The sequence below is a fragment of the Procambarus clarkii genome, chromosome 27 (genome assembly GCF_040958095.1).
Source record: "Procambarus clarkii isolate CNS0578487 chromosome 27, FALCON_Pclarkii_2.0, whole genome shotgun sequence".
In the NCBI taxonomy this organism is placed as follows: Eukaryota; Metazoa; Arthropoda; class Malacostraca; order Decapoda; family Cambaridae; genus Procambarus; species Procambarus clarkii.
This window is the reverse complement of record NC_091176.1, coordinates 13,165,734-13,189,319: the sequence shown is the minus strand read 5'-3', so window position 1 is coordinate 13,189,319 and position 23,586 is coordinate 13,165,734. Positions and strand designations below refer to the sequence as shown.

General features: G+C 41.2%; 1 protein-coding gene across 1 annotated transcript in view; it reads left to right on the top strand.

Moving 5' to 3' along the window:
- Nucleotides 1-14,857: 14,857 nt before the first annotated feature.
- LOC123762676 (neuroendocrine convertase 1) overlaps nt 14,858-23,586 on the top strand; it is a 41,521-nt gene continuing 32,792 nt past the window's right edge. Inside the window, exons 1-6 of the mRNA XM_045749339.2 lie at nt 14,858-15,435; nt 18,787-18,891; nt 20,610-20,900; nt 21,387-21,533; nt 21,711-21,876; nt 22,199-22,371. Of these exons, the coding sequence (XP_045605295.2) occupies nt 14,899-15,435; nt 18,787-18,891; nt 20,610-20,900; nt 21,387-21,533; nt 21,711-21,876; nt 22,199-22,371 (1,419 nt within the window). The 5' untranslated portion in view covers nt 14,858-14,898. The remainder of the gene's footprint in view (nt 15,436-18,786; nt 18,892-20,609; nt 20,901-21,386; nt 21,534-21,710; nt 21,877-22,198; nt 22,372-23,586) is intronic.

The following is a 23,586-nucleotide window of genomic DNA, read 5'->3' as shown; positions in this document are numbered from 1 at the left end:
AAATTTATAAAAAAAAGGGACATGCAGATTTATCGAATGCAATTTTGAAGTATCACTGACTCAACTAGTGAACAGTTTTTTTTTTTTTTAGATTTACCTATAAATTCAAGTGATTTTAAATTCATAAAGTGTGTGATGTTTTGAGGCTTCAACAGTTGAGTCGTGTGATTTTTTTTTTACATTCATAAACGGGGTTTAGCGGTAATGACGTGTGGCCCTTGTTGACGACGACGACCTCAGGCTGTGACCGGAGTCACTTGAAGATCTCGCAAAAGCGCAAAACTCAATTATACTCGAATTACGTCATCATAGCTGTCAGCTATCGTTAGTGAGCGTTGTGTTGCGAAGTGTGGTGGAAACGTGTGTACTTACCTAGTTATGCTTGCGGGGGTTGAGCTCTGACTTTGGTCGTGTGTGTGTGTGTTACTGGAATATGTCGCCATTACTGGCGGGTAAAAGCAGCGTGTCCATACGACATGCAGTCACAGTGATCGTGGCTACAGTCATTATTGGCAGTGTTGAACCAACCACCATCTAGCCCCGCCCCTAGGCCTCCTTGGTGACATAGGCCTGTCCTGAAAGTTATGTTATAATCCCGTTTGACCTCACTAGACGAGGCAGCCCAGCGCCCTCATCTTAACTGCTGCCTTCACGACAAGGTAAGCACGTCCTCGTTCCTCAAGTGTCACCATCACATAAACTATTGATATATAATAATAATAATTCATTGTGTTCGTGGACAGGCAGCCAGTGTAGATATACGTTAGGCTTCATTGAGTCGGTTAGGGCCGGTGTTTGGGATTCACCAGAACGTGAGTTCGAATCACTCCATTGCCTCAAAAGGATTTTCATTGATATATCCCTCCATTGTGATGCTTTAGGCTTATATCGAGGTCCCCTCCTCCCCCCCCAGGGTGCAATTACTGACCCTTCCCAGGAAGCAACTCCATAACAAGCTGACTAACTCCAGCAGAATACCTAACGTCCCTGTTCGTCTGTGTAAATAAGTAATAGGAAACGCGCCGAACCATTTTTATCCTGTCTGGGATTCGAATCCGGAATTCCAGATTTTAAGTGGAGAACGAACCCGACTACTGCTGTGTTCCTTCCCTCCGACCTATACCAGATCCTTGTACTCATATCTCTTCTAAGTGCTATGTAGCCGTACTGGCTTAGTGCCTTCTCCTCATAATTATCCTATATATATATCTATATTAGGAGGGGTACCCGGCTGAAAAGAAATATTTGAAAATAACGAAAATCATTTTGCCTGTTAGGCAACTCGGGCGTTGCATAGTAGGCCAAGTGTGTTCTGGCTATTAGTTACAATAGTTTCTAAAATATGATTTTTAATGTGCATGTTGATTCTATTATACATGTGGTGTATAAGGATTGAAATGTATATAGACATTGTATTAAACTCCTTTTAATATCATTTCAGGTAAGAAAGTATTGCTCAACCTTCGAGGGACAGAAATCCACGCATGCAATTTTCAGGTACGTTCTTATTTCCTTCTGTTTATATAATGCATAATATTATAGAGCTAGCAAACTCAGGGTGTGCGGAGTTGTTCTTAATTTAATTTTTGGGCGTGCTTAAAATACTATCATGGAAAATTGTGTGTACAAGCAGGTTGGCCACACCCCGTATGATAGCAGCTTCTGGAACTGCTATGATTAGTAAGAATTTAAAACAAAAGGATCAATGCATAAATGTTCGTAATAAGGCAAATCGGACACTTGGATTTATTAATCGCAGCGTTAGTAACAAGACACCTGGTGTGGTTCTCAAGCTATATCTTGCTCTAGTTAGGCCCCATTTACATTATGCAGTTCAGTTTTGGTCGCCATATTATAGAATGGATATAAATTCACTTGAACGTGTCCAGCGTAGGATGACTAAGTTAATTCCCCAAATTAGAAATCTTTCATATGAAGAAAGATTAACAAAGCTTAAGTTGCATTCACTGGAAAGGCGAAGAGTTAGGGGTGACATGATAGAGGTTTACAAGTGGATGAATGGACATAACCGGGGGATATTAATAGGGTATTAAAAGTATCAACACAGGACAGAACACGAAACAATGGATATAAATTGGATAAGTTTAGATTTAGGAAAGACTTGGGTAAATACTGGTTCAGTAACAGGGTTGTTGATTTGTGGAACCAATTGCCGCGTAACATTGTGGAGGTGGGGTCCCTCGATTGTTTCAAGCACGGGTTGGACAAGTATATGAGTGGGATTGGGTGGTTATAGAATAGGAGCTGCCTCGTATGGGCCAATAGGCCTTCTGCAGTTACCTTTGTTCTTATGTTCTTATGTAACTGTAATTTAACAGCCTCATTGTGCTTCAAGTTCAGAGTTATTTAAATTAACCCTATTTGTTGTAAAATTATGACGTTCAGTAACTAATCACGACTTTACAAACGTATCAGTCGTACCAAGTAGAATTTGGTAGTTCAGTAGTTCAGCACAGTAGTCATGTGCTACAGCATCGCCGGTGACATGTAAGCGTGCGTTTATCGTGAATTCAGCAAAATCAAAGTTACAGCCTCGTTCCTGTGCCAGCTAAGTCCACTACGGGCTCACCATAACCCGTGCTACTTGGAACTTTGTGTTAAGACTAGCTGAATCTAAAACAATAGCAACGTGTATCCGGGTCTTATTGACCCAAGGGAATTGCAAAGCGTTGAGGCTGAAGGATCATGTAATTGGGATAAACAGGACCCAGAGTGAATGATTTCTTGTGTGCCGTTCTTGTGTTTACATGGACTCCCTGAAGGTGCACTTGTGGGATGAAATGCGGCCAGGAAGGAGGTGTCTACCTTGTAAATTAGAAATGAGCGGGTTCAGTTCCTGAACCGATTATGTGCCTCTGTAATCCTTTACACCATCTCCCACGGGATGGGTATGGGGTGCATAATAAAGAAAGAAATTGAATTGAATTGAATAGAAATGAGCTGGCCGGTCAGTTTTCGCAGTGAACTGAAAATTATTCAGTAGTTTAATCAATTTCGATGCTCGAAAAGTGCATTTGAAGGCTCCGAATATCTGTTTCCTCATGAAAATTCAAGATCCGTAATGTTTATGTTTGGGGAAATATTTATTATGCGCCAATATCAACATCGTTTAAAAATTTAAGCCTGCTTTTAAAGGTTTTTATGATATCAGACATAACATCAAGTGTTTTAATTGTCATATCCTTGTAATTTGATACTCATATATTTTTACACGTGAGATGTAAAGAAAAAATATCAAGCTTCAAATTTATACGGAAGATAATGCTTCAATTTTTTGTTTTTTTGTCAAAAACAAAACGAATGTTACCCAAATATTCAACAAATCATTTAAGGACAGAAGTCAACAAATATTGGTATGAACAAATCTACAAGGGCCGTGACAAAGGTCACGGCCCTTGTGGATTTGCTCATTTGATGCATTACGCTATTGTGATTTCCGTGTGTAAATATTGGTATAGTTGACCAAACTACACTAGAAATTGAAGAGACGACGTCGTTTCGGTCCGTCCTGGACCATTATCATGTCGGAAACGGTCATATCTGGACCGAAACGTCGTCGTCTCTTCAATTTCTAGTGTGTGGTTTGGTCGATATTTTTCCGCCACGTAATTATTGTGACTTTTCAACTGCATTGCTATAGTTCTCTGTACACGGAACTCGCCTCTCTCAGTAAATTCTGATTATTTTTTCTAAGCACGCGGATAAATATAATTAACTACATTGCATCTTCAAATTCCCTAAAGCCAGCTTTTGCATTCAAAGCCTCTTTTTGTACAATATAATGAAAGCCTATCAGTAGATGACCAACATATTTTGCAAATACATTTAATCAAATTGCTTATTTACCAGTCATGCTAGATGCACCATCACTGGTCACGGAATTTCTTTTGAAAGGTCATCTCTATGAAATATTCAGGTAACGTTACGAAGTTAACCAGTTCTTCACAAATTTCATCAAGAATCAAGCAATATTGTCTAGCCTAGCTCATGATGTAAGGCTCATATTTGCATTAAGACAAATGTGAAGGAAAATTTACATGAACCAATAGTTTTGTTAGCTGTGTTTGTTTACATCTTTAATATTCTATATTTTACTGTTTATAATCATTGAGAAATCCTTAATTCGCTGAATATCTTTTCCTTTTCTGGAAAAATCGTAAAAAAGCAAGCACATTTTAGTAATGATTCTTTATTATACTCCCACTGAGTATAATAAAAAATCACCGAGTAAAACCACAACATGGAAAACCAATCAGAAAACCACTGATTGGTTTTCCATGTTGAGCAATAATCTTTGAACTCTCAAAACGAGCAACAGCTTAGTTTGGCAACAATGGTATCCCTTACATATTTATTTATCATGGGTAGGGTTTAAAGAATTTAGGGACGGCAAATTGTTTCGCGTGCCATAGGTACACTACCCAGGACACGCGTGCCTATCATGGTATGTCTTTGTTACCAGTTGTAGTGTGATTATATAAATCATTGTTTAGATTAGTTCATGTTGGTAAGTAGCCTACATTCAAAGCAAGGCAATGTTGTTATAGTTTAATAATATGTGAGTCAGATTAGGTCTATATCTAAATGAGTCATGGTAAGGCTATATATACATGCGTCAGGGTATTTATGAGAAATATAAAGGAAACTGCAGCGGTTACATCTAATTAATAAAGTTACGCAGTAAGCTGTTCCCACAATGAACAATCATATTTGCATGCAATTCAATTTCTTTCTTTATTATGCACCCCATACCCATCCCGTGGGTGGTGGTGTAAAGGATTACAGAGGCACATAATCGGTTCAGGAACTGAACCCTCTAGTTCAAGTTCAAGTTCAAGTATGTTTATTGAGATAAGCAATAAATACATCTCAAAGGGATAGAGTAGCTTAGGCTATTTCTACCCCCCTCTACTTCAAGTCCCTCAAGGGGCGCACAAATTCAGTGAGTACAAATAGACATATAACAGTACAAGAATCCCATTTAACATTGCATACAGCAAGTACAGCATATAATTGTTACATTCTTGGGGCAAAATTCTTGTAGCTCCTAAGTATACTGTCTATTATACCATTATCACACATCCAAACAATTTGATGTGGTACACTATTTATTTCCTTATTTCTATATTTTTCAATAAGGTGACACTCTAATACATAATGTTCTAAGGTGTGGGCGTGCGGCATACTACATAATTTACACTGCTTATCTTTTTCACTGACATCAACACCGTATTGCCAGATATATTTATATCCTAATCGTAATCTCATGTAAATTGAATCCTTCCAAGTAGACTTTCCTTTACCATAAGTGAAGGACGAATTTGTATTTATTATTGAATAATTCTTAAGTGTGTTACTACTGTCCACCATTGCCATTCTCTTTATCATTTCTTCACCCTCCTGAATCACCTTGAGTCTTGTTTTTATTTGTTTCAAGGTTAACTGACATACAACATCAACAAGAGTTTTTTTCAGTTGCTCTCTTCGCTATGTCATCAACTACCTCATTCAACAGTATTCCCACATGTGAAGGGATCCACATGAATCTTACTTTATACCCAGTTTTTTCTAGTCTCTTAACATTCTCTCTACACTCTATCACAATATTCTGATATACTGGGCGTCTGCTATTTAAAGACTCTAACGCTCCTCTGCTGTCAATAAAGAAGCAAGCATTTTTACCACATTTGACTACTTCCTGTAATCCTGCTAATACTCCTTGGAGTTCAGCCTGCATTGAAGAGACATTGTCAGTTAAGCGGCGTCCAATAACAGTATCTACAGTGCCGATGTCAGTGTACTCCCTGATCAAGACTCCACATCCTGCCTTCCCATCCCTAGCTACTGACCCATCACAATATACATGTAGAGTGTTTTCCGTAGGCAGTTTTCTAATTATACAATCATATGTTGCCCTCAGCTCTCCTATTTCATACATACTTTTTTTCTTATGCAAGGGAGTAATTACTACATCTACATTACAATCCTCCCATGGTGGAGTAAATTTTCTCTTGGGCACAGCAATACACTCTGTAATAACAAAAAATCAGAAGATTTTCTAGAATTAATTGACGATTGCTTTCTTACGCAACACATTAAGGAACCAACACGGGAAAATAATATTTTAGATTTAGTGTTAACTAACAGGGAAACGCAAATTAATGACATCGAAATAGGGAGTGAGCTAGGGAGCAGTGATCACAAAGAAATCAGATTTAGCATAGAATGGAATAGACCAGTAGGAGAAAATTCTGTTAAAGTGCCAGATTTTCGTAAAGCTGATTTTAATAGCCTAAGAAATTTTTTGGGTCAAATTGATTGGAAAGGCTTGGGTATGGGGTGTGGGCCGGTCTTGGAGCGAGACATGAACCCAGCGATAGGTGACTTAAATGGGGATTTCGATGTGGATTCAATATATAACTTATTTAAGAATATTCTAAACAAAGCACAGGAACGTAGTATACCATACAAATTGAATAGATCGTATACTAATGACCCAAAGTGGATAACAAAGAATTTGAAGAACCTTATAGGTAAAAAGAGAGCTTGGTACAAAAGGATTAAAAATGGGGAGGTCACTTTAGAACAGGAATTCGTACAACTGGTTAGAAATGTTAAAAAAGAGATAAGGAAAGCAAAAAGAAACTATGAAGTTCGCATAGCAGGGCAAGCAAAGACAAATCCTAAAGGGTTTTTTCAGTTATATCGTACTAAGACTAGGGAAAGGATAGGTCCATTAAAAACTGAGACAGGTCAAATAACAAATAGTGATGAAGAGATGAGTAGTATTTTTAATAAATATTTTGTATCTGTATTTACTAAAGAAGAACTTAACAATATGCCTTCAGCCGAACAAGTCTATGTGGGTGGGGACGAGGACAGGTTGACGAGTTTAGCAGTTACCAGGGAGGATGTTCTTAAACAAATAGTAAAACTCAAACCAAACAAATCCCCAGGGCCGGATGAAGTGTTTGCTAGGGTGCTTAAAGAATGCAAAGAGGAGCTTTGTGACCCACTGTCAACCATATTTAATAAATCAATAGAGTCAGGCAGAGTGCCAGAGTTTTGGAAAGTTGCTAATGTGATACCAGTTTTTAAGAAAGGAGATAGATCACTTGCGTCTAACTATCGACCAATTAGCCTAACGTCTATTGTGGGAAAGTTACTCGAATCTATAATAGCAAATAAAATTCGTCTTCATCTTGAAAAACATAAATTAATAATTGAGTCGCAACATGGTTTTATAAATGGCCGTTCATGTTTAACAAATTTGTTATCTTTTTATTCTAGCATTGTTGAGGCAGTTGATAGTGGTAAGGATTGCGATGTTGTATACCTTGACTTTAGCAAAGCTTTTGATACAGTGCCACATGAAAGACTGATTAAAAAAATAGAGTCTCATGGTATTGGGGGTGCTATATTAAGCTGGATTAGGGCATGGCTATACCAAAGGAAACAGAGAGTTAGTATAAATGGAATCAAGTCAGAGTGGGAAAATGTTGTAAGTGGAGTGCCTCAAGGCTCTGTCCTGGGACCTCTGTTGTTTATAATATATATAAATGATTTAGATTCAGGTTTGAGTAGCAACATTTGCAAATTTGCCGATGATACGAAAATCGGTAGGGAAATTAATTCGGAGGAGGACTCACTATCACTTCAAGTTGATCTAGATAGGGTTTTGAAATGGTCAAAGGATTGGCAGATGCAGTTTAATGCTGATAAATGTAAAGTTCTGAGGTTAGGTAATGATGATAGAGTTACAAGATACGAGCTAGATGGTGTTGTGATTGCGAAGTCGGATTGCGAAAGGGATCTGGGAGTTATGATTAGTAAGAATTTAAAACAAAAGGATCAATGCATAAATGTTCGTAATAAGGCAAATCGGACACTTGGATTTATTAATCGCAGCGTTAGTAACAAGACACCTGGTGTGGTTCTCAAGCTATATCTTGCTCTAGTTAGGCCCCATTTAGATTATGCAGTTCAGTTTTGGTCGCCATATTATAGAATGGATATAAATTCACTTGAACGTGTCCAGCGTAGGATGACTAAGTTAATTCCCCAAATTAGAAATCTTTCATATGAAGAAAGATTAACAAAGCTTAAGTTGCATTCACTGGAAAGGCGAAGAGTTAGGGGTGACATGATAGAGGTTTACAAGTGGATGAATGGACATAACCGGGGGGATATTAATAGGGTATTAAAAGTATCAACACAGGACAGAACACGAAACAATGGATATAAATTGGATAAGTTTAGATTTAGGAAAGACTTGGGTAAATACTGGTTCAGTAACAGGGTTGTTGATTTGTGGAACCAATTGCCGCGTAACATTGTGGAGGTGGGGTCCCTCGATTGTTTCAAGCACGGGTTGGACAAGTATATGAGTGGGATTGGGTTGTTATAGAATAGGAGCTGCCTCGTATGGGCCAATAGGCCTTCTGCAGTTACCTTTGTTCTTATGTTCTTATGTTCTTAACATCATACTTTATAACATTATAACATAATTTATTCATATATACTCTCTTCTTCATCATACACTGTTCACTACTTCCCACCTTTTGAACCGAGAGGATTAATTCATTAGCTCCCCCACCTCTCATTAATCTAATGGCAGAGGCTACATTTATCTCTGAAATTCTATCCCCAATACTCTGCAGATTCAACTCCATCCTCATTATCTCAATCATAGCATTTCTTGGGCATCCTAAGATAATTCTCATTGCTTCATTTTGTACCTTCTCCAACTTGCCCATCCTACCTTTACCAAAACAAGAAATGACAGGTGCAGCATAATCAATAAGAGATCTTACAGTACTCAAATATAACATTCGTAGCACAGGGACTCCCACTCCCTTTCCACAGCATGCCAAAGCCTTCAAAGGTTGTAATCTCTTCCGACATTGACCCAACAGTCTGTTCATCTCAGCTTCCAAACTCTCATGGGTATATCCAACATATATGCCTAAATATTTATATATATTAACTCTCTCTATATTTTTATCGTTTATTTTCAAAACAATGGGGCTCCGACTTCTACATTCAAACTTAGTTTTGTTTTCATTAACCACCAATCCCATATGGTGACACAGGTTTCCGAAATTGTCCAACACTGTTTGAACCTTTGAAATATCTTTGCCCTGAAACAAAATATCATCGGCATATATGATCGGAGTTACCCCATTTGAGTATCTCTCAGATGCTATCTTATTCATTAGTACATTAAACAGGGTGGGACTCAACACTCCTCCCTGAGGTGTGCCTAGTTCAAAAGACCTCACACCTGACATACAACCTTGATACCACACCTGAGCCTTCCTTTCGTAAAGATAACCCTCTAGTTCGTTTAGCTAAGCAAATAACAATCTTTTGACGTTAGTTACTAAATTATTAATGTTATATATACATGTACACCTACCCATGCATACATCTACATATACATACGTATACATTTATACATACACATACATATTTAATCACCCACACATCAATAATCTTTTGTGTCACAAGTGATTCAACAAGAGGCTCACAACAGTCACTATACAAGGCACTTTACATCTATGATGAGTCACACAGTTACTTGTCTTGCTGCACACCCACCCAACTGGGCGGCAGCTTTACAGTCATGTGCTCCACACCCACCCAACTGGGCGGCAGCTTTACAGTCATGTGCATGCATTACTTACAGTAAGCAAATTTTGGATACTTCGCTAAGATTTCGGGCAGCACATCTTTATGAATGAAGTACTTACACATTTCTTGGACACTGTTGATGGTGTTATCTCTAAATTCCGCGATTTTTTTCACATTCCATTATATAATGACGCAAAGTATGCGAATAGTTCTGCTAACAGAGTTTACACTTAAGAACATAAGAACATAAGAACAAAGGTAACTGCAGAAGGCCTATTGGCCCATTCGAGGCAGCTCCTATTCTATAACCACCCAATCCCACTCATATACTTGTCCAACCCGCGCTTGAAACAATCGAGGGACCCCACCTCCACCACGTTATGCGGCAATTGGTTCCACAAATCAACAACCCTGTTACTGAACCAGTATTTACCCAAGTCTTTCCTAAATCTAAACTTATCCAATTTATACCCATTATTTCGTGTTCTGTCCTGTGTTGATACTTTTAATACCCTATTAATATCCCCCTTGTTATGTCCATTCACCCACTTGTAAACCTCTATCATGTCGCCCCTAACTCTTCGCCTTTCCAGTGAATGCAACTTAAGCTTTGTTAATCTTTCTTCATATGAAAGATTTCTAATTTGGGGAATTAACTTAGTCATCCTACGCTGGACACGTTCAAGTGAATTTATATCCATTCTATAATATGGCGACCAAAACTGAACTGCATAATCTAAATGGGGCCTAACTAGAGCAAGATATAGCTTGAGAACCACACCAGGTGTCTTGTTACTAACGCTGCGATTAATAAATCCAAGTGTCCGATTTGCCTTATTACGAACATTTATGCATTGATCCTTTTGTTTTAAATTCTTACTAATCATAACTCCCAGATCCCTTTCGCAATCCGACTTCGCAATCACAACACCATCTAGCTCGTATCTTGTAACTCTATCATCATTACCTAACCTCAGAACTTTACATTTATCAGCATTAAACTGCATCTGCCAATCCTTTGACCATTTCAAAACCCTATCTAGATCAACTTGAAGTGATAGTGAGTCCTCCTCCGAATTAATTTCCCTACCGATTTTCGTATCATCGGCAAATTTGCAAATGTTGCTACTCAAACCTGAATCTAAATCGTTTATATATATTATAAACAACAGAGGTCCCAGGACAGAGCCTTGAGGCACTCCGCTTACAACATTTTCCCACTCTGACTTGATTCCATTTATACTAACTCTCTGTTTCCTTTGGTATAGCCATGCCCTAATCCAGCTTAATATAGCACCCCCAATACCATGAGACTCTATCTTTTTAATCAGTCTTTCATGTGGCACTGTATCAAAAGCTTTGCTAAAGTCAAGGTATACAACATCGCAATCCTTACCACTATCAACTGCCTCAACAATGCTAGAATAAAAAGATAACAAATTTGTTAAACATGAACGGCCATTTATAAAACCATGTTGAGACTCAATTATTAATTTATGTTTTTCAAGATGAAGACGAATTTTATTTGCTATTATAGATTCGAGTAACTTTCCCACAATAGACGTTAGGCTAATTGGTCGATAGTTAGACGCAAGTGATCTATCTCCTTTCTTAAAAACTGGTATCACATTAGCAACTTTCCAAAACTCTGGCACTCTGCCTGACTCTATTGATTTATTAAATATGGTTGACAGTGGGTCACAAAGCTCCTCTTTGCATTCTTTAAGCACCCTGGCAAACACTTCATCCGGCCCTGGGGATTTGTTTGGTTTGAGTTTTACTATTTGTTTAAGAACATCCTCCCTGGTAACTGCTAAACTCGTCAACCTGTCCTCGTCCCCACCCACATAGACTTGTTCAGCTGAAGGCATATTGTTAAGTTCCTCTTTAGTAAATACAGATACAAAATATTTATTAAAAATACTACTCATCTCTTCATCACTATCTGTTATTTGACCTGTATCAGTTTTTAATGGACCTATCCTTTCCCTAGTCTTAGTACGATATAACTGAAAAAACCCTTTAGGATTTGTCTTTGCTTGCCCTGCTATGCGAACTTCATAGTTTCTTTTTGCTTTCCTTATCTCTTTTTTAACATTTCTAACCAGTTGTACGAATTCCTGTTCTAAAGTGACCTCCCCATTTTTAATCCTTTTGTACCAAGCTCTCTTTTTACCTATAAGGTTCTTCAAATTCTTTGTTATCCACTTTGGGTCATTAGTATTCGATCTATTCAATTTGTATGGTATACTACGTTCCTGTGCTTTGTTTAGAATATTCTTAAATAAGTTATATATTGAATCCACATCGAAATCCCCATTTAAGTCACCTATCGCTGGGTTCATGTCTCGCTCCAAGACCGGCCCACACCCCATACCCAACTAAATTTAGTCAAATCTACATCAGCAGATGTTACAAACTCCCAGAGATACTTGTAGCCGAGCCTAAGCCTAGCAGTGGTAACATCTAGAAGTCTACTAACATTATTGGATGACCCATAGACGTGGGTACTTCCTGCATAATAGAATGATGATAAATGGAGTAACTGGTGTGAATTTCACTTTGCCTCAAGTCTCCGAAATTTAGTTGATGTTCCCGGAATATTACAGCCATCAGGCTGCTCAAAGGTAGTCCAAGTTGGTAATGAATTCCCTCTTTACGAGCAAAAGTCTTGGGCAACTCATCAGTTCTATCATGCATTCGGAGACCAATATGGGAAGGAATCCACAGGAGACAGACTCTGACTCCATCATTGATTATTTCATTATATCTGTGTCTAGCTTCAGAGATAAGCACGTCACAGTTATACCTTGGGGAGCTGAGGGCAGTCAAGGATGACAAGGTCGAGTCAATTACAATTAGCGTGTTAGTACTGTGTTTACCAAGGTCTTTTCTGAGTCTAAACTTATCTAAATTGTATCCATTGTTTCGTGTTGCTATCTGTAGCACCATTATTAATACATCCTTTGTTATTCATTTTCATTCAATTTGTATACAGTACTTGACCCATGTCCGCTCCTAAATGAGTTACAGTATATCTGAATAGGGCGGGATGGGCTTATAACTGTTGTACTGTGTGTTACATTACAGATTTCTGCCATGCTCACATAATCATGCTGAAATGTGGTAATTTGGGCTACAAAGCGATGGACGTTTCTCGTAGCCTAAAGTGATGATATCTCATATCGTTGTTGTTGTATAAGTAAAACAAGGAATTCCTAGATTTAGACAGTTGTTCATCACTATTCAAACTTCAGTAATAATATTTAAATTGGTTGACACAGGATTACCGCTCATCTTTTTTAATGGATTCCATAATCCTGTATATACATAAGCTAAGTAAATATAGACAACCACCCTGTGGATGTTTCTCGGGTTTGGTAGTGTACACATGTATGGCAGGTCTGGTAGTGTACACATGTATGTCAGGTCTGGGAGTGTACACATGTTTATCAAGGTCTCTGCTATGTGTACACCCCCTCACACACCTGTACCTCATTCGTGACGTCAGAGCACCTGCAGGCGTCCAGTAATGACCAAACAAATCTAGAATGAAATTCAAAAATATTTCTGGCGACTCCAGACAGGATTCCTTACTAACGATCAGGACCTGACATATGGATACACGCAGTGTTTACCACGTTTGATTAGGTCCATATTGCCAGTTCGTTCTCTCGATTTGCTATCCTTAAAAAATAGGTTAGGCGAGTTGCTTATAAGCTTACTTACTCGCCCAACCTATTGAGGATGATGTATAAAAAGCGTCAATATACGGTGCAATAATTTGTACTATTACCATACATTATTAATGCATTTAACTGAATGGTCGGTTCCGCAAAAAAATGTGACGTGTGAGTGGATGGGTTGATAGCCTGGTCACCCAAACCAAGTGTTGGAAGTGATGGCACTCCTCTGGTGGAATGGTGGTGTTTTTCATATTTTTGTAATATATGTGTTTTATTTAACTTACATTGGCCTTTTATTACTCAACAATTTAAACCCCATTATTGCGTTAATAAATTGATTGTTTATATTTTTTGTTTTATTTGATTAGCATTATATTATATACTTCTCTGAAATATTTAGTGTTGAAGGTTCATACAAAACATTCCTTACGGTGTTACTCACTTGATGGACTTAGTGAGTACATCCTTGTTGGAGCCCGTCCTCACCTTTATCTTGTTTGTGCTAAATAACCAAGGAATCACCAGATAATATAACAAATATTTATGGCTAGGTGAAAAGAGACATCACCCTGACCGGTTATCTTGAGGTTATCTTGAGATGATTTCGGGGATTGGTCCCCGCGGCCCGGTCCTCGACCAGGCCTCCTTTTTGTTACACACCCCCAGGAAGCAGCCCGCAGCAGCTGTCTAACTCCCAGATACCTATTTACTGCTGGGTAACAGGAGCATCAGGGTGAAAGAAACTTTTTTGCACATTTGTCTCTGCCTCCACCGGGGATCGAACCCGGAACCTCAGGATTACGAATCCGAAGCGCTGTCCACTCAGCTGTCAGTAATTGAACTCGAGGTCCAGTCGATTGTGAACCAACTATGAGCAGTTTTGCAAAGGCTTAAAATTTAAAGCAGCTTAAATTAGTTATTTACATTTTATTTTTTATTTAGACACGAGTTTAGGACGTTATCTCGCGAGTGAATTTGATGCATCAAAAGGTAACAATAATTGCAAAGGTCAATAGTTATTAGGAAAGGTATAGAGCTTGGTGAACTAGTACTGGCGAGTGCATCCATTACTATCAAACTGATCGTTGTTAACCAGCATTCAGTTAAGAGGAACATGTTGCCCTCATAAAGAAATCGGGTAAAGACCCACTTCCACATCTGCACAGTGAGTTCATTTGCGCCTCAGTTGCCAAATGCTTAAAACGCTGTTCACTCTATCTTCTCTGTTTTAGGAGCTTCAGCTGACGTGGTTGGTGGCACGATATTCTGATGATATAACAACGACAATTTCAGAATAAAGCATTAGAATATGAATTGCTGTTTCAATAGTCAGATAATTATAGTGTGTGGAAATGTGTCTAGCATGTCAGAACTCCTGATGTAAGTGCTTGTGTGTGTGTGTGTGTGTGTGTGTGTGTGTGTGTGTGTGTGTGTGTGCGTGCGTGCGTGCGTGCGTGTGTGGTGGGGGGGGGGGAGAGGGAGGAAGAGGAGGAGGGGGTAAGAGAGGGCCGCCGCCCCCTACTCACCAGTATCGCCGCAGTGTGGTCGAGGTGGAGCCATGACCAGCCTGGCTCTCCAGCTGGCCCTGGCACTCATCGTCCTCTCCTCCTTCCTCTCCACCACTAATGCCACCAAACTCGAGCAACGGCCCACCAAAAGAGACACCAATAACAACATTGAAAACGAGTCTTTAGTGAAGAAATACCAAGAGGTCAAGGAAACACTAAGAGAAATCTTCGCCGAGGGAGTAGACCCGAGCCAAGCGGTAAACAAGGATATTCAAGAACCAAAATATCGTCAGTCTGTGTCCTCGAGACTTGCGCTATGGGGTTCATACGACGCTAACCTCGAGAGGAGTCACTCTAATTCTCTTCTCGAAACTAGACGACGCGAGGTTCCCGAAGACGCCAAGATCAACAGAGACCAGACGTTCGAACAGGGCGCCGTGAAGTACGCCCACCTGGGTCGAGGACAGGCCCATGCAGGGGAGGAGCACACAGACACCTATCTGAACGAGTGGGTGGTGCATCTGCCCGGAGGGAGAGAGCTGGCGGCCGCCGTCGCTAAGGACTTGGGGTATCAGTTCCTGGGCCAGGTAAGAAAATTACAATGATGAAGCCAGCATGTATGTCTATTAGTTAAGCATTTATTGCTTAAGCTACCCAAGTCACGTTTATGTCTTAATCCATCACAACCGTGACCAGATCAGTGTTGCTTGGGATTTGTGGCTAATGCGATAGTTAATATAATCTCCTGAAGGTTTTAAGTTTTCTTCTCGACATCATCGTAACGTCCGTAAAAAAATAGTTAACTCGTTCTTGTTACAAAAAATTATATACCTGATTTTATGTCCCGAACATTTTAAAGGTTTATAAGATATTTAACTTTTTTCTTGACGGAACGAGCCGCCCATATTCAAACCTGCTACTGTCAGCTTCCCTGGACGAGTAAGTTAGGTTTAGTTTGTGTTAAAGGAAGTTTTATTAGGTTATGTTTGCTAGTTTAGTTTAAGATCGAGTTGGAATTTGGTAGATTTGTTACTGAATAGTGACATCAGATTCAAGGAATGAGTATCGTTGCTTTGGACAAGAATTGTATTTTCGCGAACATTTCCAACGTCACAAAGGCCAATATAAGAACTGCCTTCAGAAACTTGTGTAAGGAAACGTTCAGGACCCTGTATACCACTTATGTAAGACCAATCCTGGAGTATGCATCTCCAGCTTGGAGTTCATACCTAGTTAAACACAAGGCAAAGTTAGAGAAGATTCAGAGGTATGCCACCAGACTGGTCCCGGAACTGAGAGGAATGAGCTACGAGGAAAGACTAAGGGAGCTGAACCTCACAACCCTGGAAAACAGAAGAGTAAGGGGAGACATGATAAAATTCTCAGGGGAATTAACAGGGTGGACAAAGACAAACTCTTTAGGCACGGATGGAACACGAACAAGGGGACACAGGTGGAAACTTAGTACCCAGATGAGCCACAGAGACGTTAGAAAGATTTTTTTCCGTGTCAGGGTAGTTAACAAATGGAATGCATTAAGTAGTGTTGTGGTGGAGGCTGACACCATACACAGTTTCAAATATAGATATGATAGAGCCCAATAGGCTCAGGAATCTGTAGACCAGTTGATTGACAGTTGAGAGGCGGGACCAAAGAGCCAGAGCTCAACCCCCGCAAACACAACTAGGTGAGTACACACACACACACACACACACACACACACACACACACACACACACACACACACACACACACACACACACACACACACACACACGCACGCCTTGTGCGTAATTACGCTCAAGTGTCCTCACTACCCCGCAAGTGTTTCCCTTTCAATTGAAACGTAATCCCCGTGAAAGGCAGTGGAAGAGATAGTTCTCTACCACTGAGGTCACACACCTTCAAAATGACAAGATATAGAAGATATAGTTCTGTATAATGGGAGTAACGTTCACACGATCTATAATGACACTATAATCACAAGAACGCGTTATGCCAATAACGTTATAACATTGATCCCATACAGTACTAAACGACAAATAATAATAATGATCTTGTCTATGGCCTTAGTCCAGACTATAGTTCTGATGCATGTAAAGCATAAAACTAACAATAACATGCAGTTAGAAGATATTAATGAGTACAAAAGTGTCGTTTATGGAGCTGTGGTGAACCATACGTACGTAAGACAAATATTCCAGCAGGATCCAACGCCAACATGAAACAAAACAGCCAATTCGCTTGAAATCAGATCGTAGTCGGCCGGGGTGTCGTACGCCTTTCACCGTGATACTGGAGCTACTAGCCTTATGGTATATACATAGCAGACAACCGTGGTAACCCCATTCATAATTGCAAAAGTAGATATGATAAGCCCCCCAGTGGCTCAGGAACTTGTACACCAGTTGATTGAATGCTTGAGAGGCGGGACCAAAGAACCGAAACTCAACCCCTGCCTGCACAGCTAGGTAAAAACACGCACATGTATACTTTCCCCGCTTATATATATGTATATATTGCATGATAAGTTAATTGGTGAAGATAAAGTATGCACACTGAGTTGTTTACCGTGGTGAGCTCCGTCACAAAGTGTGTTGGTTCACCTCTCCAAGTGCTGGGTTACTTACGCCCGGGATGATCCCGGCAGCTACGGGCTAGTCATGCCCGTGCCACCTCTTGGGTGGCTTAATCTTTATCAATCAATCAATCCTGCAGCTCATAACCGCTCTGCACTGAGAGAGACTCCTACTGTGTGTGTACTCATCAAGATGTGCTTGCAGGGTCAAGCTGGGTTCCTAGCCCCGCCTTCACAGCGTTCTTAGATCAGTGCAATGTCAAATTTCTCGCTCTTTTATCATATTTACATTTACAAATTAGAATCGAGTTAACTTCGACGACTTGTACGCCTAACCTATTTCACATATTGACAGTTCTAACACTGAAAAAGTTCTTTCTAACGTCTCTGTGACTTATTTGTCTCTAGATACCATTTATGACCCGTCGTTTTGCTGTTCCTAGTTTTGAACAATGCTGATTTGTCTACCTTGTAAATTTCTCATGAGAATCTTCATGTCATCTTTTCCCCCTTATCTCCTTTCGTCTATTGTGTGTGTGTGTGTGTGTGTGTATGTGTGTGTGTGTGTGTGTGTGTATGTGTGTGTGTGTGTGTGTGTGTATGTGTGTGTGTGTGTGTGTGTGTGTGTGGGAGGGAGGGAGGGAGGGAGGGAGGGAGGGAGGGAGGGAGAGGTGGGGGGGGGGGGGAGGGAGATATTGACGACATTGTATATGGTGTTTAAGTTTAAATGTATTTGTGTTTGAGACAGGATCAAATACATTGTTGTTTTTCTGTTACTGAAAACAAAACAAAATAACAATGCAATACATCTAAAATATTAGGTGTTACTATTCTTATAAATACTCTTCGGTTAATTACACATTTACAAAAATAACTCGTTTGATTATTATGTTTATAATATGTGTTATTTCATACGTGCAGTTTACTTCACCGTTCTCAAATATTTGGGAGTGTAAGCGAGTGGTAAACATGATGTCAGTCTTTCTAATTTAACTCCCTCTTCTTTAACTACCACCTCTTGCAAAGACTGTCACAATAATGGGGCCAATAACCCTACAACTCACACATATATGAATGGACACTGACACCATTTCGACCAGTTTTGAATCCTTATCAAGACCAAACTGAGACAAATAAGGGAAGGATCAGGTTGAGAATACCTTGAGCTACCTCATCCCTTTGTGTGTATCTTACCTCAATAAAGTATTCCAATTTCAACAAGGGAAGGCAGCCAATATATGGCGAATTTCCACTTCTTAAACTCCCGCGCACAATCAAAATTTTGGTTATCGACAAACAAGCTCTCGCCTCTGAACAAATATCTCTCCTCGCAATAAGCTTGTGTGTTTTGGTTGTGCAGGTGGGAGGGTTCGAGGACGTGTACCGGATGGTGAAGCTGGACCACCCGGCCGCCCACAAGAGGCACGCCCCCGCCCTCACCCACCACCTCAACGCCCACGCCTCGGTAACTTTATCATCCACCACTTTGTTTGGACGTAAATAGTCTGTTGTTGTTTGTAATCCTCTGCAAAAATCCACGCTTTAAGCCTCTGCGGCTACGACTTTTACACGACCATCACTACTGCACGACCACGACTGCTGCACGTCCACGACTCAATCTCTACACGACCATGACCACTGCACGATCATGACCATGACTACTGCACGACCACGACTCAACCTCTACACGACCATGACCAAGACTACTGCACGACCACGACCATGACTACTGCACGACCACGACTCAACCTCTACACGACCATGACCAAGACTACTGCACGACCACGACCATGACTACTGCACGACCACGACTACTGCACGACCACGACTCAACCTCTACACGACCATGACCAAGACTACTGCACGACCACAACCACGACTACTGCACGACCACGACTACTGCACGACCACGACTCAACCTCTACACGACCATGACCAAGACTACTGCACGACCACAACCACGACTGCTGCACGACCACGACTCAACCTCTACACGACCATGACCATGACTACTGCACGACCACAACCACGACTGCTGCACGACCACGACTCAACCTCTACACGACCATGACCATGACTACTGCACGACCACAACCACGACTGCTGCACGACCACGACTCAACCTCTACACGACCATGACCATGACTACTGCACGACCACAACCACGACTACTGCACGACCACGACTACTGCACGACCACGACTCAACCTCTACACGACCATGACCAAGACTACTGCACGACCACAACCACGACTGCTGCACGACCACGACTCAACCTCTACACGACCATGACCATGACTACTGCACGACCACAACCACGACTACTGCACGACCACGACTACTGCACGACCACGACTCAACCTCTACACGACCATGACCAAGACTACTGCACGACCACAACCACGACTGCTGCACGACCACGACTCAACCTCTACACGACCATGACCATGACTACTGCACGACCACAACCACGACTGCTGCACGACCACGACTCAACCTCTACACGACCATGACCATGACTACTGCACGACCACAACCACGACTGCTGCACGACCACGACTCAACCTCTACACGACCATGACCAAGACTACTGCACGACCACAACCACGACTACTGCACGACCACAACCACGACTACTGCACGACCACGACTCAACCTCTACACGACCATGACCAAGACAGTGTTCTTGCTCATATAATATATTATTCAATCTTCTGGTCGGTGTCAGCAGGGGGGGGGGCACATTTCTATCAATACTTTCATAATTATTTTCATAATCATAATTTTAATTTCATAAAACGGAAGAGAGGGAAGTGGGAAACATTATTGATGAATGAGATTTACCCGGGATAGGACTTACCTGGGATGAGATATACCCTGGGTGGAGTATACCCGGGATGGGATATGCCCGGGGAGGAAGCAGCTGGTCACACCACACAAAGTTCGCGCATGGTACTAGTGATTAAATTAAGCTCTTCATTTTATATGTTTGTTGCTGGGCAATGTTATTCAACGGAGTGTTCAACGCTCAAGTACAGTGCAAGAGTCACAGTGTTCAACGCTCAGGTTCAATGCTAGAGTCGTTGTGCTCAACGCTCATAAGTTTAGGTCCAGAGCCGAATTGTTCAGTGCTCATAGGCTTTGTTTAAGAGCGTAGCACTGAACGCTGAGGTTCAATTGAAGGTGGTGTGGGCGGAGCAGCAGTACGTGAAGCAGAGAGTGAAGCGAGATGACAGGGCCGAGGTTGGGGACCCCTACGACCCTTATGCACCTCTCGTTCGCGTCAAGAGGCTTCAGGGGGACGCGAGGCTTCAGGGGGACGCGAGGCTTCAGGGGGACGCGAGGCTTCAGGGAAAGGAAGTAGAGAGGAAACACAAGAGGATCAACAGGAGCAAGAGGTCGGCCTTGGCAGCCAAGGCGTTGGGAATGGAAGCCATGTTTAACGACGAGATGTGGCAGCGTCAGTGGTACCTGGTAAGTCTTTGGTCTTTCTGTTGAAGTTTCAGCTTTGTATTGTTGTTGATAACGAATGTATGTCAAAATTCTGAAATGTACTTAAAATGGATGCAATACATGGTACGAGAACCTGTAGCTTAAATTAGAACTGATCAATAATTATTAATACTAATATATATATATGCATCATGTATCATGAATTTGATTATACACGAGCAATAAATTCCCTTTTGAAGTGGTACTAAGAAAAGTAATTTCCATTTTGTATAAAGTCATATATAACAGAGATGAACAGTGCGTGTAGAAATATATCCACAGGATATATTACCAGGTAGCCTCATAGGTCCAAACATGACAGGTTTTGACGAACAAGAGCAGCCTCGCTTGGATCAACATACCTTCTATAATGTCCTTTTAATATTATGTTCCTACGAGAGAAAGTGCGACAGAGAGCGACAAAGATAAAATTGGAAACTAATGCCCATATTTTCTCCATGTGGCCAGTACGACACCCGGACACGGTCTGACCTGCCCAAGCTGGACCTGCAGGTGGTGAAGGTGTGGCAGGCGGGGGTGACAGGTCGGGGGGTGAGGCTCCTGGTCCTTGACGACGGCCTCGAGTGGGCACACACCGACCTCACCAACAACTATGTTAGTTTCTTCCCTCAACCTTCACCTCACAGGTCTAATGTTTGACTGGGAACTTTGACCAGTTGTGAGCATAAACACCCATACCACCTGATGATAACTTTACACCATTCCAAGTGATGATAACCTGACACTATCTCACCTGATGACCGCATAACTGATAACTGCATGCTCCTGCAGGACGCAGAGATCAGCTACGACTTTAACGACAACGACGACGACCCCACGCCCCGCTACGACACCCGCTTCTCCAACTCTCACGGCACCCGCTGTGCCGGGGAGATAGCCATGACCGCTAACAACCACAAGTGTGGCGTCGGGGTGGCGTACGGTGCCAGAGTGGGCGGTAAGTGTGGCGTCGCGGTGGCGTACGGTGCCAGAGTGGGCGGTAAGTGTGGCGTCGGGGTGGCGTACGGAGCCAGAGTGGGCGGTAAGTGTGGCGTCGGGATGGCGTATGGAGCCAGAGTGGGCGGTAAGTGTGGCGTCGGGATGACGTACGGAGCCAGTGTGTTTTCCCCCTCCTGCTTGACACGTTTCCCCCTCTTGCTTGACACGTTTCCCTACTCTTGATTGACACATGTCCCCCTTTCCTGCTTGACACGCGTCGCTTCCCTGATTGGCACGTGTCCCCCTCCTGCTTGACACGTGCCCTCCTCCCTCCGGTGCAGGTATCCGGATGCTGGATGGGCCGGTGAGCGACGTGGTGGAGGGCCTATCCCTCTCTCATGCCCTCGACAAGGTGGACGTGGTCAGCTGCTCCTGGGGGCCCACTGACGACGGCCAGAGGGTCGAGGGCCCCGGCAGGCTAGCTGAGATGTCGCTGCGAAAGGGCGTCATGGAGGTGAGTTCAGCTGTGTACGTCTTTACTGCTTACAGCTCAACCTGACTGATGTTCCTACAGCGTTGAGGATGGACAGGTGGAGGGGATGTATTAACATATAAATAATGTGTATTGTCTGCGTACACAAACCCACTAGAAATGACGCAAGTTACCGGAATAGTTCAGTCCTAAACATTCTTTACAAATTTGTTTCAGCATTTTGATAACGTTTTCGTAATTATGTGACGTCATGTAATTATCAGACATATTCAGACAATATTAACACACAATGCAAAGTATTTGGAATTGTAAATTAATGTTAACGCTTTTGTAATTTAAACTTTTACAATATGTTATTTAGTTGTCAATTATGTATTTTTTTTGCATTTTTATTATTCATAATATTTTCACTTTTTTTAATTCTCAACATATCCACAACAAATCACGATGGATCAGTGCTAGGGAGATCGATCACGTAAAACTCCTACCGTTTCATCCCCTCAAGAATGTACAGAAGAAACAGTGGAGGAACGCCCATTAAAATACACAATTCAATCATTGGTGGTGCCTTTTACAGTGCAGAAATATAAGGGAAATAAGTTATTATGGAAATGATCAGGAAATTATGGTTATTATCAGGAAACGTTTTTCAAAATCACTTAATAATACGAATTATCATGTAACTGATGGTAATACATACCCTGGTTAAGGCCTGGATATTTATACACACCCCACGCTCCCTACACCTCGTAATTATATTGGATCAGAACCGGTATTATCATGAATTGGGATGGCACGTTCCTGGAGCCTGATCACATCATCACCTCTGTCCACTGTTACACCCAGTGTAAACACCACACACACACACATGCTCAGCTGGTAAATATTCAACTCACTCTGAGAAGTCTACCATGGACTAAGCACTGTCAGATAGGTTGGCTGAGATTAGGATAGGTAAGGCTAGATTTGATTAGGTTATATTTGGTTTTATTACGTTTTGATAGGTTAGGATAGATTAGATTGTTGGGTTTTATTAGACTACGATAGGCTAGGATAGATTAGGTTAGTTTTGGTAGTATTAAATTAGGACAGGTTAGGTTGAAATAGATTAGGTTAAATTTGAAATAGATTAGGTTAAATTTGAAATAGATTAGGTTAAATTTGAAATAGATTAGGTTAAATATCATTATTTTATCTGTCTTGATATATCAGTTTGCATTAAGTAAAGACGTGAAG